Source organism: Bidens hawaiensis, unplaced genomic scaffold (genome assembly GCF_021521415.1).
Source record: "Bidens hawaiensis isolate Kalapana, Puna unplaced genomic scaffold, B.hawaiensis_p1.1 tig00027401_1, whole genome shotgun sequence".
Lineage (NCBI taxonomy): Eukaryota > Viridiplantae > Streptophyta > Magnoliopsida > Asterales > Asteraceae > Bidens > Bidens hawaiensis.
Genome location: NW_027494441.1, coordinates 237,376 through 254,567, shown reverse-complemented (window position 1 = coordinate 254,567; position 17,192 = coordinate 237,376). Strand labels below are relative to the sequence as shown.

General features: G+C 31.9%; 2 protein-coding genes across 2 annotated transcripts; both read right to left on the bottom strand.

The window, feature by feature from the left end:
• Positions 1–10,792: 10,792 nt before the first annotated feature.
• On the bottom strand, positions 10,793–13,649 carry LOC143575434 (polyubiquitin). Its single transcript, XM_077059816.1, has 2 exons — positions 13,576–13,649; positions 10,793–12,078 (listed from the first exon to the last, which is right to left on the bottom strand). The coding sequence occupies exon 2, from the start codon at positions 12,076–12,078 to the stop codon at positions 10,933–10,935; it is 1,146 nt and encodes a 381-aa protein (XP_076915931.1). The 5' UTR covers positions 13,576–13,649; the 3' UTR covers positions 10,793–10,932.
• Positions 13,650–16,549: 2,900 nt separating this feature from the next.
• LOC143575448 (uncharacterized) lies at positions 16,550–16,756 on the bottom strand. Its single transcript, XM_077059825.1, has one exon. The coding sequence runs from the start codon at positions 16,754–16,756 to the stop codon at positions 16,550–16,552; it is 207 nt and encodes a 68-aa protein (XP_076915940.1).
• Positions 16,757–17,192: the final 436 nt, after the last annotated feature.

The window sequence follows — 17,192 nt, the reverse complement described above, 5'->3', positions numbered from 1 at the left end:
GTATTCGTATTCACTTGGCTTTAATCTAAGGTGAGTTTATCATTCCCCTATTTTACAAATTTGTCAAACGTTTTGGGGACATATGCGTACGTATTAGTATTTCATACTATATATATATATATATATATATTCAAACAAATGCATACGTGTTACTGTGAAGAGATTTAATCAAACATACGTGCTACTTGCTTACTTGTATTACCATTCAATCAATCGCATGTTGGAATTACTATTCAATCAATCGCATAGCGGGTGTTCCTGCTGGTGACCAATGCCCGATTCGCTTGGCAACGGTCTACATACTTCTTTATGGTTTGATTATATTTACCGCACTTATCACGTGATGCTTATTTATATTGTTGTGTCAAAACTGGTGATATTCTCACTCAACTTTATGTTGACAAAACTCCATTTTATACGCATATGTAGGTTGCTTGTATTGAAGATTGAAGTTTGGATATGTAGACAAGAAATTAGGATATAATCAAGTTAACCTTTAGTTGAGTTTATATTTGTATGTTTAAATTGCTTATTGTATTTAGATATTGTGTGTATAATTGAAATAAAATAAATAATTAGATATTGTCACTTTTAACTTTGATAATATCTTCGAGCTGTGAGCAATCATATCATGCCCCGACATTTCTGCCTTAGGTTGGGGTGTGACAGATTGGTATCAGAGCCGAAGGTTATAAGTTAGGTCATTAGAAATTGTCCTAAACATATGTTAGGAACCCTATACGTGCTTATCTAAACTGCCTTATGTGCTATTTAATTTTTTACAGCTTAGTTAGATTAATTATTTTATTATATTGTATCTTATCTATTTATTGCACACACACAAAAATTCCGAGGCTATGCCTCACATTCAAAATATTAGTCTAAATCTTTTATTTTTGGTAGATTGCCTTTTATTGTGAGAATTTCCTTAAGAATTCCCGTGTTTTGTTTTTCTCCTTCACCTTGAAACATGGGAGTATGAAAAATGTCGTACAACCATAATTTTAAGTGGAACATAACCGGCTAAACGGTTATACTTCCAAATTGTGTTTTTAAATTACTTTAAATGCTTAGTTGGGTGAAAAATCCATGGAAATCCATGGGCACTCAAACTGTCCATTTCTTAAAACCATTTTCAATTTGATTTTTGGTTGGAACGTATCGTCCGGGGTGGTTCCCGAGATACACCAACTGCTCATATTTAATTCGTTGATTCGATATTTAGTTGGGTCGGTTAAATGATATGTAACGCTCATGGTTCAAACAACTCCATTGATTCGATAATTCGTTAATTAGTTGGGTCAGTTAAACGCCATATACACGCTCTTGGGCTGACCAACTCAATTGTTTATTACATGTTATTTGAATTAGGCCATCAAAATGCCATGGAACGCTCATGGGAGACCAATTCACAAACCTTATGTTTTTTTATTTAGTTGGGCCATTCAAATTGCCATGGAAAGCTCATGGGAGGTCAACTAGTTTGATATGCTTTATTATTTTATTCTTGGAAAATTTTATAAACATTGTTCATTCACTTAAATGCTGCAAACTTATACATATTATTTTAAATCCCGACTCAACCTCGAGTATTCACTAGCACTAAGTCATATACATACATTTATGTATACATACGCATCCCTATTATTCCATATTGACTCATTCCCACAACTTATCCATCATCTTATAAAGCTTCGTCTTTGGTCCTCATAGAATGTCTTTCCTAAGAATCAATCATCGTAATCAACGTCGTTCGCCTGCTTCTCGTGATTGCCATTCGACTACTAGAATCGACAAGGAGTTTGCTGCTGTATTCCGTTAACCATACGACCGCCAATTTCTACAAAACTAAAACACCTCGAACAAGAAATCTTATACTAACTCATATCCATTAAAACATTATTTAAATCATCTTTTCTTATTTATTTCCATATTCTCAAACTATAAATTACCAAGTATATTTCAATCATTACCCTCAACTTTAAAACTATAAATATTTTATTACCTCTTGTTTTCCTCAATCTCATGATGGTTTTCACAACTTATTTTCCATTTTATAAATCTTTTATTATTAAAATTCAATTGTTGTAAATTTTTTATTATGTATTCTATAAATTCAATTTCCATTTTTAAATTAAAAATCTTCCATTGATTAATTTAACGTTTACCATTAAAATTGATTTTTTGATAAATCTCTATTAAAACCATCACTCACTTTATTTATTGATTAAGCTCGTTATTTAGTTAAAATTAAGCGATGATTCATAAATACTTCAACTCCCCACTTTGATTTTTGATATATATTGAAAATTTTGAACGTTTTAATGATGAATTCGTAGTTGTTAGAATAGTCATGGTGGTTCATGCATTTCTAGCCTCGCGTTTATCTTATTTTATTATGTTAATTCACATCTTATTTTTGGTATCACAATTAATTTAAAATTTTTTATTTACTTGAGTTTCTATTATAAATCATCGATAACTCAATTTACTTATTCCCTACTATTTATAACGATTTTGTAAATATATATATATATATATATATATATATATATATATATAATCCATGAATTCCCAAATTAATCTAATTTAATATCTTCAATTACCTACTTTATATTTTATCTAATTTTAAGGATTTAATTGGAATAAGACTATCTCGGTGATTCGGGAATATCCGCTTCCCAGTTTAATCTATTAACAATTTAATTCAAATATGTATATTTTCGCATTATCATTAATATTTAAATTATTAATTACTAACTATTATAATATTTTAGAATATCTTAATCGAATTAATCTAATCTTAAAATTACCAACTTGAAAAGATATAACTTTATATTAAGTTATCTTTAAATCCCATAAGTTCTCGAACTAATCAAACTCGACTCACCAAAATCTTCGTTTAAACTTACACTCTCGATCTTAAGAATTTCATTCTAATGAATACGATCTTTAAAGATTCCACATGTTATTAACTATTTTAAGACTGGTTATAAATTAACTTCTGTGCATTTTATCACCTGAATAAAATTCCTTTCATCAAGGTAGACTTATTAGAATCTTATACCTATACCTTAATTTCCTTAGTCTCGATTATCATGATTCATAAATAACATTTATTTCACGAAATTAGTTTACTTCATAAGCAAAAGATATTTTAGAACTTACCTTATTTTATTAATCAAACTCGAACATTTATTAAATGTCTATTGAATTTGAATTTTTTTAAAGCGTTTGCTTATTTCCAAATGATGGTTTTAAATGTTTTGTAAACCACATGGTGTAACGGATTATGCGGACCATCCGACGATCTAAGTAATTATGGGTTGACACATAATTACCAAAGTCCTCGCATGAAAATCATAATACGTACAATTGTGTGTCATAATCTAGAACCAAAAGTAGTTTGAGTAACGGTACAAATGTTAAGATAATAAGGACATGGTGGATACGCCGATGTACATCCCATATATAAGTGCCCTTATCGGATTGTCATTTGAAGCGTTGCTTTGATTATTAAAAGTTCTATGTTATGATATTTTCCTTAAAAATTTAATTATTTTCAACACGATTATGTTTTGGTTTTCCTTAATTTCGGGATGAAATTCCTTAAAGTAAGGGAGACTGTAACATATCGGATTTTTCGTATTTGTATTCGTTTAAGTTTAAACCGATTCGGGAACGTAATTTGGATCTTTCAAACTATTTAAAACTTGTATTTATTGGTATTTAACTTGGTTTAACTTATTTTATAATTTTATACCTTTCAATTATGCCAAATAATCTTTAGAAACCTTTAAAATCGCTTAAAACGGCTAAAAATCGCATTTTCGGGAACTACAGGGACTAGTTTTGCCAATTCTTTCCTATTTTTGATTAAATTAACGGAACTTAAGCTCCAAGATATCTCAACTAATTTTATAAAACATTCAAATTTCATTTTATTGCTGTCCAAACCGAAATCTTTAAGTTATTATACCTGAATGGTCACATTTGCCACTCTACTCTCTTAACTCACATGGCATAAAATTCCACCATCTTTGGTCTTAAAAAAATAATCTAATATGAAGTAAGATTAGATACATGCATTTGACTTCACATAATTAGAAGAAATATATAACTTTAGCTCAAAAGTCAATTATATATTTCGCTTAATTATGATACTTTCTATACAAACTGGCAATGACTCCACTCTAAGCAACCACACGTATTTGAATTAGCATCCAGGAACTCTCCTAACCAATTTACCACAATACCTGAATCCATTAGAATCAATCATCGCGTGCAGGATGGACGGACATTCACAATTTGATTCCAAGTGGATTATGATGGTAAACAATGTATGTACTTAGTTTGTATTTGAAATGGAAACCTAAAACTCACCCAAAACGAATTAAGAGTACAAAGCAAACCCCACAATCTATAGTTTTTAACTTGATCTTTTTCAAATCTTGAAACAATAGAAAAATAAAGCAACTGTAATGCCAAGCATCACCATAAAATGAATAGTTAGTTAGAGCATTCCCAACCCATTCCCTAAAATTATGTGAGGAGGGTTTGTAAATTATAGGGTGGGGTTGTGAGAGTAAATTATAGGGTGGAGAGAGAAAATGTAGTGATTTTTTATAAATTTGGGGAAAAGGTAGTGATTTTTTGTAAATTATAGGGTAAAGAGAGAAAATTGTAATGAAAAAGTATAAGAAAATATTATTTAATTGAATAGGAGAGAGAAATATAGTATTTTTTAGTGTAATTATATGATATATATGAATATAAGGATAGAAAACAGGATGAGAATACTCTAAGAAGGACTAAAAAGAAGGCAACTCTAACGCATACGTTGTTACATCTTTTCCCTCATACCTCAAACGCATTGCATCTTGATCCTTCCATTATCGGAAAAAAATAAAGAATAGCATTATTATTATTATTATGAAACAAGATAAAATACATTTTGTTTAATATGAAAACAGTGAGAACAAATTTGCTGTTTTGATTAAGTTTATTTTTATAGGTGTTTGCTGTTATTTTTCGTTCGTATTTGCTAATTTTCAATTACGAGACGTTACAAGTATTTGCTAATTTATATTTTGTTGTTATTATTAGATTTTTTCTTTTGCTGTTATAAGTATTTGCTGGTATTATTTTGTTCTTGATTTTATTATTTGGTTGTAATTTTTAGGCTTTTTTCTTTGTTATTATAAATCATTGTTTATATAGATTGGTATTGTAGCCGGTATTGTTTCTTACGTTTTCATTTATTTTATAAATTGGTATTATTTCCTGTGTTCTCATGTTAAGATTAAAATGTCCATGAACTTCCCATTATTATTATTTTTATTGCTACTACTACTAGATGTGAACTGGTGAACGTGATATATAACATTATCTTATGCTTGACGATTAAATGAATTTTAACTAAGAAATTGAAACTGAACATGTAAGACAATAAAAGATGTGTTTGGTGCCCATTAAAGGTTTACTTATTGCATGATAGATGTGTGGTTGTGTTTGTCAGCAGCTTGCTTGCTGAACAATCATTGTACGTTTACAATAATAATAGTTTAATCAAAATTGGTTTAGTTGAAAACAATAAATAATATGGGTGGGGTGTATGGAATCATGTAAAACTGCTAAGCATGAGAAGCATGTGTCGAGAATTAACATGCTTTCGTTTCTCTTGCTTTTGATACATTTGAGTTCTTTGTTTCCGAAGCTATTACGTTTCCGAAAAGAATTCAGCGGGTCGTGCACAGTAACTTATTTCGACGTCAACGAACTATAACTTTTTTTACAATAGGATCGATTTTAACACTTAAAAAATGTGACGACGAAACTTATTGCCAAGTTATGCACTTTTACAATTGAATATTTTGTTGGGTATACTTTTTATGTTAAAAAAATGTGACATGACAAGTCAATTTTATGGCTATGCAAACAAACAAAACATAGGTTTTGACTATGGTTCTACAAGTCATAGTACTCGTTTTTAGATAATCCTTCTACAAAAAAACGATTATAAAAATCTTTCTAGTTACCTTATTCTCTAATCCAATTTGAGAGGGTGATAAGGAGAAGGGTACGTTCAAAGAGAAAATGAAGATGTTTTCTGCCACGTCTGCTATATTAACACCATGATTACATCACTTTCCCGCCTAAATAAGGATTTGATAAGTGTGTAAATTAGGACCTAGTTTTATAAATATTGTTATATATATTACGTAATTAGTGGAAAATCATTTTAAAGTTCCCTCTAATTGTTTCATCCCCTGCTCGACTTCATTTTAAATAGTTGTAAGTTTATATAATTACTAGATTTTATCCTCCGTATTATGAGGGTCGTTTTACATTATTCGTTTTTAATATTTATATATTTATATTTGGATTTTATTTTATTTATTGTAAGATAGTTAATAATTAATATACTTGAGGTTTGATGATGAAATGGTTTCACAAATAAATGATATGTTATAATCTGGTTTAAAAGCTATCTGGGTTTGGTGATACCCATTACCTGTTTATTTTCTTTATTATAAAATTGTTTCTTAATTATAAATAATATCATTTTTAAAATAAAAAATAGGATATTAATTTTTATTATATTCATATTTTATAGGGTTCTCATATCAAATATTTGATGATGTTATTTTTTTGATATAATGAGATGTTATAACTCGTTTAAGAGCTATCTGGGTTTGGTGAGACCTTTACCCGTGAATTCGGGTCAAATGCGTGAAAAGACTTCATTTACAAATAAAGTAATCTGATGGTTTGAAAAAATGATTGTTTGACATTTTTCGTTTTTTAATATTTATTTTTTGGATTTTAATTTTCTTTATTGTAAGAAAGTTAATAATATACTTAGGGTTTGATGATGAAAAGGTTTTATAAATAAATGATATGTTATAATCCGTTTAAAAGCTATCTGGATTTGGTGACCCATGACCCGCTAATGTTTTTTACTATAAAATTATTTATTAATTATAAATAATATCTTTTTTTTTTAAATTGGATATTAAATTTTCGAATATTCCTATTTTGTTGGATTTTCATATCAAATAATTGGTAAGATTAATTTTTAATTTAATGAGATGTTAACCCGTTTAAGAGCTATCTGGTTTTTGTAAGACCCATACCCATAAATTTGGGTTAAATCAATGAGAGGCCTCCATTTAAAAATCAAAAAATCTGGTGACTTCCATGAAAGGGGGGAGCGACCACATCGTGACACATAAAATTTTTGGGTTTTCGTTTATATATATTGTAGATGTAGATATTATCAAAATTCGATTATTCTAAAACTTGTTGATGCTATTATTGTTATCATAGTCTATATTTAGTTCCTTGTTGGGGTTTTATATGCATTTACTACCTCATGGGCTTTTGCACTTTTGCATGTAAAATTTTTTAGTAGGCTTAAAATAGCCTATGCGTTATGCCACAAGAAAAGTCTAGTTAAAAGGTCATGCTTGAAGCTTCAAAACGTTAATAAAATAATAATCACTTCAAAATACACATCCAAACACCCCGTAAAACAAGAAACCAAACTACATACCTTTAATTGTTTCCCAAATCATTAAGGCGAGAGATACAATCCTTTAAAGAATATTCTTATAATATATCACCAGGGGTTGACCCGCAGTCAACCCTAAGACCTGATGTAGAAAGACGGGCTGCTGCGGCTTTCATCTATTTTTCTTTCCCCACAACATACCCGTCATATGACGTAATCCTTCCTCCGGGATTTTTAATTAAACTTCCAGTAATAAGATTCGCACCCTGTTTATCTGTTACCACCCAAATAAAAACAGTTCATTCTCCAAAAAAAAAAAACAAAATAAATAAATAAATAAAAGAAAGAAAAATAGAAAAGGAAAAGAAATGATAAAGTAATAACATACCACCATTAGAGGTTCAACGGATTCGGTGAATTATCCTCCGTAAACTTTACAATTTGGATTTTGTGAATGCAATAACTTTTAATTTTGTAATGAAACATATAGTAATAATAATATCATGAAACAATACTTTAATACACACCTTGATGATGTGTAATTGTGCATTGCTCTATAAATTTCATTCACGCTTGAACTTTTACACCAAGAATAAAACAGGTTCGAGTCAAAACGTGTGGTTTGGTATTGGATAAAACGGGTTGGGTTGGGTCAACTAAATTTTGACCATTAAAAGGAATTTTTCTATCAATAGTTGGTATGTCTACAAAAATATATTGATTGTTTAGCTTGGCTGAGCAAATAACCGAATTAACCAAACCACCATAGGACGACAGTAACCAAGTTAATCAGATCGAGCAATTAACTGATAATTCGGTTAAGGAATAATCGATAAACTGTAAACTATGGTTCGGTTTTGGTGTTTAACTAACTTAACTGAACCAGCTTCAATAACTGATTACCCGAAATCGAATTAATAGACTTACATGAACTGTAGCCAAAATAACTGAACCATGGGACCCACCTTGACCGATGCAAGTCTACAATTACCCTACTATGCTTTGGAAATACGTCTCACTCCAGTACTTTAACAAAAAGAGCATCGTGTTTTTACTTTTTATAATTTTACTATCTGGCATTTCTTCATATCTTCAGCGAGGTAGTTTTATTTAATGATTTTTTTTAAATAGGATTGAAGTGAGCCACGCTTTGCAACGGAGTTGTAGGGAGGCCGCTTCACAACAGGTGCTTCTTGCAAAATTCTTTTGATCCATCCTAACCCATCTCAATTTTAAAAGTTATCCAAATTGACTCAAAACAACCCAAATGGGTTTGTTTTGCCACCCTTAGTTATAAGTTTTATATTATCAAAATTTGATTATTTTAAAACTTGTTGATGTTATTATTGTTATCAATTATCATTGTCTATATTTAGTTCGTTGTTGGGCCTTATATATCAATTTTTTTTACCTCATGGGCTTTTGCACAATTTTTTTTAGTTGGCTTAAAAATTAAAATAGCCCTATGCGTTATGTCAAGTATATAACTTAGGTGTATACATCATTTATTTTATTTTCTTCACAAAAAAAGTCCAGTGAGTAGAAAACAAAATAATATAGAATTATAAATTTATAACTAAAAGATCATGCTCCAAGCTTCAAAACGTTGATAATCACCTTCAAAACGCAAATCTAGATGCCCCGTAAAACAAGAAACCGAACTACATACCTTAATTTCCCCAACCATTTGAGGCGAACGAAAAAAATCCTTGAAAGAATGTTCTCATAATATCATCTAGAGCTGACCCAGAGTCAGCCACGAGGCTTAGCGCAGAAAAACGGGCTGCTACGGCTTTCATCCATTTTTCTTTCCCCATAGCATACCCATCACATGGCGCAATCATTCCATAGGAATTTTTAATTAAACTTCCAGAAATAAAGGGGTATTTGGGATTGCTTATGTAGGCTCTTATTTAACTTATTAACTTTTCAGAAAAGCTAATAAGGTGTTTGGTAAGTCAGTATATTGTGATTCATAAGTTAATAAGTTTTGCTATTCTGATTTATTAACTTTTTGATAAAAAAGTTTATAACGAGGTAAAATAAGAAATCCTAAATACCCCGTTAAGATCCACCCTTTTATCCGTTACAACCCAAATAAAAAACAATTCGTTTGAGAAAAAAAATAAATAAAATGATAAACTAACAACATACAACCATTTGAGGTTCAATGGATTCGGTGAATTCACCATAACCACACAATTTGGATTTTGTGACTGCAATAGCTTTTAATGCTGTAATGAAACATACAGTAATGATATCATAAAATTAATACTTTACACACCTTGATGATGTGTAATTGTGTATTGCTCTACAAAATTTCATTCACGTTAAGGGGGTGTTTGGGATTCCTTATTTTGCCTCCTTATAACTTTTCATTAAGTTAATAGGTTACAAAAGTGTAACTTATTGAACTTTTTGTCTCACAATATAAGCAATCCCAAACACCTTATTACTTTTTAAAAAGTTAATTTAAGTTATAAGTTGGTGAAAATAAGCAATCCCAAACACCCCTAACTTTTACACCAAGAATAACTGCATGATCTTTGAATAAGTGCGCATTTTGTTTTGGGTTTCATATCAACCGAAAGAGTGTCCCAATCAAGCCTTCTGCAAGCTGAAACAAGGTAAAATGGGTTCGGGTCAAAACGTGTAGGTACTGGATAAAACGGGTTGGTTTAGCTTGGGTTGGGTTGAACTAAATTTTGTCTTCTATTAATAGTTGGTATGTCAAGTATGATTCCAAAAATCTATTACTTGCTTAGCTCGCATGAGCAAAAAAGAACCGTAACCGAAAAGCAACCGAGTTAACCAAATCGAGCAATCAACTGATAATTCGGGTAAAGATACGATAAGCTGCAAATTGTGGTTCAATTTTGATGCTTTATTAACCAAACCGAACCAGCTTCAATTAATTGTTAACCGAAACCCAAATTCACTGATGTAACTGAACCTAGCCAAATTAAAAGAACCGAACTGAACAATTAAGTAATGGTTCAGTTAAGCCGCCATAACCGATTAACCAAAAATTACAGTTGTGGAACGCCGATCTAGCTACAAAGTAGAAGCTTTGAAATAAGTCTTATCATAAGAATTACTAGATCAAACCATTACCAATATTTTTTGATCGTAGTAAACAAAAACCAAATTATCAAATTTAAACCAGATCAAGACTAACTATCGCTAGCAGCTGGATCACCTAATTTGAATCTTTGTTGGACTAAATAAAGCAAAAGGTTTTTTCCAAATAAACCAAAGAAACAAAACAATGACAGAAAATAAACCGAAAAGTACCATTTATTCAAACAAAGCAAACCATAGAAATTGTATCATAACACTTGTCCCGAATACCCAACACCCTTCACCAGAACCACTTTTGAAACCCATGATAACATTCACCACAAACACTTGAAACCCATCTAAAACCCACCACGCAGACGAAGGACAAGGTGAAGGGTGGACTCTTTCTGGATGTTATAATCAGCAAGCGTGCGTCCATCTTCCAGCTGCTTCCCAGCAAAGATCAGCCTCTGCTGATCCGGGGGAATCCCCTCCTTATCCTGAATCTTCGCCTTGACGTTGTCAATGGTGTCCGAACTCTCCACTTCCAAAGTGATCGTCTTCCCAGTCAACGTCTTCACAAATATCTGCATGCCGCCTCTCAGCCTCAACACCAGATGCAAAGTAGACTCCTTTTGGATATTGTAATCAGCCAGAGTCCTGCCATCTTCCAACTGCTTACCTGCAAAGATCAATCTCTGTTGGTCCGGCGGGATACCCTCCTTGTCTTGGATTTTTGCTTTGACATTATCAATCGTGTCCGAGCTTTCAACCTCAAGAGTGATGGTCTTTCCAGTCAACGTCTTAACAAAGATCTGCATACCTCCCCTAAGCCTCAACACCAAATGCAAAGTCGACTCCTTTTGGATGTTATAATCAGCCAGAGTCCTGCCATCCTCCAACTGCTTGCCGGCGAATATCAACCTCTGTTGGTCCGGTGGGATACCCTCCTTGTCTTGAATCTTGGCTTTAACATTGTCGATGGTGTCCGAGCTTTCAACCTCGAGAGTAATAGTCTTGCCGGTTAAGGTTTTCACGAAGATTTGCATACCACCACGGAGACGGAGAACAAGGTGGAGAGTAGATTCTTTCTGAATGTTGTAATCAGCAAGAGTCCTGCCATCTTCAAGTTGTTTTCCAGCAAAGATCAGCCTTTGCTGGTCTGGTGGGATACCCTCCTTGTCTTGGATCTTGGCTTTAACATTATCAATTGTGTCTGAGCTTTCAACCTCGAGAGTAATCGTCTTTCCGGTCAAAGTCTTCACAAAGATTTGCATACCACCACGGAGACGGAGGACAAGGTGGAGAGTAGACTCTTTCTGAATGTTGTAATCAGCAAGAGTCCTGCCATCTTCAAGCTGCTTTCCAGCAAAGATTAAACGCTGCTGGTCTGGGGGAATTCCTTCCTTGTCCTGGATCTTAGCCTTGACATTATCAATTGTGTCCGAGCTTTCGACCTCAAGAGTGATGGTCTTGCCAGTAAGAGTCTTAACAAAGATTTGCATCTGCTCAAAAACAATAAAAACAAGAATAAGTAACAATATCTAAACAAATTCATCTACTACAATATACATAATTAGCTAAAGCTAGATCCAGTTAATTTATAGTTTATAACCAACAGACACAATAACTAATTATAAAGTAGCAATATCTATAACAAATTTTTATTTATACTACAATACACACAGAGATCCATATAGTTCAAATATAGTTATAAAGTAGCAATATCTAAACAAATTTTTATTTATGCTACAATACACAGAGATCCGTATAATTCACATATAATTATAAAGTAGCAATATCTAAATTTTAATACTACAATACACACAGAGATTCATATAATTCACTAAACCTATATACAATTAAAATACAATACTTTAACCAATTACCAAAATCAGACACAAGAACCAATTAATTCACAAAAGTGCAACTTAGCATCATGATAAACACCTCAATCGTTATGTAATCAAATAGATTGCAAGATCCATACAAAACACTGTTTAAAATCAAGTTCAAAACACCACAATCGTTATGCAACCGTTAGATCAACAGATTTTCTTACAATAACAGAAATTCATAATCGATTAGAACAGAAGATCTGAATAAAAACTGTTCAGAATCAACACCAAAACACATAAATCGTTGTATAATCGTTAAATCTAACCGTTTTACTTACAGATAACAGATTTAGAATCGATTAGATCACAAGATTTGAATAAAACTGTTCAAAATCAACAAAACAACACCTAAATTGTTGTGTATAATCATATCGAATTAGACTAAAAATTGCACAACGCGAACGCTACCTACCGGTGAAATTTGATACAAAAACATATTAATACTCGATTCAACAGCTAGATCTAAGCATAACATAAAAAATAACTTAAAATCAAAATGATAGCACATCGATCGTTTCGTAATCGTTAGATCTAACAGAATTTCTTTCTTACAAAAAAACTGATTCATAATCAATTAGATCACATATCTTAACAAAACTGCTCAAAATTAACACTAAATCGTTGTATAATAATAATCAGATCAAACTAGATGTAAAATTGTATAATATGACATAAAAACGTGCAAATAACAGCAGATCTAACAATTTCATAATTCTAACATATTATCAGTCCATACGATTGCTAGATCTAAACCTAAACTCAGCCGTTGTTCATATCAGATCAAATCATACAGATTAGAACCGGATCTAACGATTACATAATTCTAAACAGGTTAATAATCCATACGCTTCCTAGATCTAATTATCTAAACCTAACGTCAACCGTCGTTCATCATCAGACGTAAATTCATACAAATTAGAACCAGATCTAACGATTACATAACTCTAAAACAGATTAATAATCTATAGGATTGCTAGATCTAAACCTAACGTCAACCGGTGTTGATAATCATATCGAATCAGAAGTTAATTCGTACAAATTCATACAAACTAGAACCAGATCTGACGATTATATAACTCTTTAAGGAAGATTAAACGATATTACCTTGAGTGAATTGAAGGAATCAGAGAATTTGATGAAGAAATTGGTGAATTGTTTTGATGAATGAAAGAGGGTGAATTATTAGAGTTTAATTAAATAGGATAAGAAGATATTGATTGGTGGTGCACGTTAAAGGCGCTGTTAGGTAACCGTTGAATGAGAGTTTGACACGTGTACAAAGTGTTAGAGTAAGAGGCGTTGATGGATAACGATGTTGAATGGAGGTGCTGAATTCTGGGTTGGCGTCTTCTATTTGTATCGGAATATAACTAGATACAAAACTCATCGTTAAATTCGATCCATTTGAGTTAAGTTTTAACGATAACAAGAAAAAACTCAGGAGAGCGAAAACATATAATAGTATGAGTACATGTATAGTTTATAAAAAAAAACATATATAAAACGATGTGTAGTCGGTTAGTAAAACCCGCACAGTATAAATACGAGTTGACATGAATTTGGTTGTATAAAAACCTAGAATTATATTGTTTATAGAAAGTTTCAAGAAAGAAAGGGGCGTCATCGGGTACCATACTCGAATCAGAAACACCATTGTTGCAGAATCATGTACCATAAGCGGGTTATTGTCTTAAACATGGATAGGGATGCAAACGAGCCCAGTCCAGCCCGAGCTCGGCTCGTTTAGCTTACATAGAGCTCGAGCTCAGCTCGTGAGTAGTTTTTCAAGCTCGAGTTCGGCTCGTTTACTATTTATTAATTAATTTTTATATTTTTTTAATTATGTTTATATATTTTTTCAATTAAAATTCAATATATAACATAATATATATTATTTAGTTATTTTGTAATTTATCAATTATTATATACATATATATACATGTAAATATATATGTATATATATTATAAAAATTATGCAGATGATAAGCCTCGTTTAGGCTGGCGAGTCGGGTCGAGCTCAATAAGTGAAGCTCGGGCTTGTTTAAGCTTGGCTCGATCAAGCTTTTTCACGAACCGATCTCAACTAGCACGCGAGCAACTCGGCTCATTTGCACCCCTAAACGCGAGCAACTCATTGTTGGGGGTTAATTCCAATATATAAGAACTTTTTACTATTTTAATAAACACCAAAATATACACAATATTTTACACACCTAGCCAATATTCTCCATGAAATATTTAGAAGTTCTTGCAATAAAAAATCTTCAAAAACCCGAGGAGTATTATGACTCAATGAGACGTATTCACAAGGGCAATCTCTATAACTTTGATCAAAACTTCAAGAAGACTTACTTAGGTACAAACTTGTTATATTATATTGTGTATCACCATAGAATTGATTGACAAAGAAAAGAGACGATTCTTATTTTCAAAGTTAAGCGTGTTCGTAAAAACCATGATATAGTATTGCCTCGGATAAAGTCTGACAACTATCAATTTGCATATAGAACAGTATTCCTATAGGAAGTTATATAGTAGGAAGTATGAAATTCAGATTAACGAAGGAGATTAATTAGTCAATGAGAATTTGATAGATTAGTCTTGAAAAGTGTACTTAAAATTCTATGGTTTTATTATTTTAAGGGTTGCTAAGTCCCGATTGGGCTACTTGGCGGCGACATATTGGTCTATGCCATTTTATGTTTTTATTTTATTTTAATTCCGGTGCCATGATGAAATAACGGAAATCGGCCGAATTCGCATAGACTCACAGCCATAACACCCGGGACCGACAAGGCTCGAGAATTTACCAATGCCTGAGTTTACTAATCGACGCCACCCCATTAGTCTGCCCTTGTTTTTTATATTTTTTTCACTGTCTTAGTTTCTAGTGAAATCGTGTCGAGTCACTAGCTTAATGCCCGGGACTAACAAGCGTTGAAAATTTATTTGTTTATGTATTAAACTTTTTATATGCGACTTTAACAAATTTAGTTTTTAGGTTATACATTCAGGCTCGTAACATATAGTGTCCGATTTCGCATCGACTCACCGCCCAGGACCTACAACACTTCGATTTATCACAGCTCATGTTTTACCAACTTGCCCCGGTGCAACGCGCCGGGTAAAACACTAGTTTTACATGAAACCATGACGCTCAAAATCGATCCCTATACTAACTAGAAAGAATAATAATAATAATAATAATAATAATAATAATAATAATAATTAAAGAGGCTAGTTTCACCTTAGAGATTTAAGAAACATATTGATCTTTGAATGATTGGTAATTACAAAGATGATGCAAGCAAAGTGCATTTAAGAACAGTGTAGTGAAACAAGGAAATAAGAACCGAAGAAACCTTCTTAAACCTCGAAAACATTGATCCTTAAACCGATAAATTAACATGTAAAAGAGATTAACTTCACCTTAAAGATTTAATTTCTACCCAAATGAAGAATCGGGTGCTCAACCGATAGATCTAATAACCGCCTTCGGTGCTGGTGAAAGCTAGCCGAGGATGTCACAACTTCACAATATATGTTTAGCCTTTGGAAAGAAAAATAACTAATTTAGACCTAATAACCTAAGCAATAACCAACAAGGCATTAACTATAGCACTACTTTTGTTAATTTCCAATAGACATCTAACTAAATCCCACCCATGTTCTTAAATTATCTTGTAAATTATTTCCAAAAGTAACATGACAAATTGACAATCATGGTACGAAAATTTATAGTATCAGCAAAAACATCGTTGATGTTGTACATTTTTGCGGTGAAAGATCCTTTATATTCGAGTTCAAGTACTAGAATCGTATTTATGTTTCATATCCTAACAGTACCTTTATGATAAAATGAACAGTAAAAAGATGGAACATTTAATATAACTTACTTGCTTTCATAATGTCACAGTTTATTTAACATGGGGTAGGTTGATATTCGAAAACAACATTCAATTCTTCTAAATAACTAACTAAATGCTTTTCAAACCAAAAACACATAGATTCATCGTAATCATAATCATCTATATATGATGCATGCATTTATGTAATATGATGATGATGGTCATCATCATCATGGGTAGGTTTTAAGAGTGGCACCACAAAATGTGCAAATAATAGCCTTGTGAGATCTCCAGTAAATTGTAACACAACAGAATCTTGTTTTGGTTTTGATGTCAGCGACACTGGCTCCTCGTCGGCATCTTGAGCACGATCCTGCGACTGGTTTTGTGCCTTTAACCATTCGTTTTTGATCCACTAGAAAGCAAAACACCACCATATATGTGTATCTATCTATATGTTTAGAGAGAGGTAAAGGTAGTAGAGAGAGAATACAAGAGGAGTGAAGTGAAGAATATGTTTTGATGTTTGAAGAGTGCAATGAGTGTTACAACAATGTTTTGATGGGATAAATTGGATTGGGCCAAAATAGTATTATGATGTTGCAAAAATGATGCTTTAGAGCATTATCATCCAACCCCTCACTTATTATGAGTGGTGTTTTTATAATTTAGAGAATGATTCAGTGTGTTGTGAGTGAAGAGTTTTTATATTTTAGAAAAAGCAATGATTTTTTTGTATATTTAAAAAGTTACTGTTCATCCCATATAATTTTTTAATATATTTTGAGAATTGTTGTGAGTTAAGGAAAGAGAAAAGGTAATGATAAAAGTTATAAAAAGTATATTTAATTGAAATGGAGAGAGAAAATATAG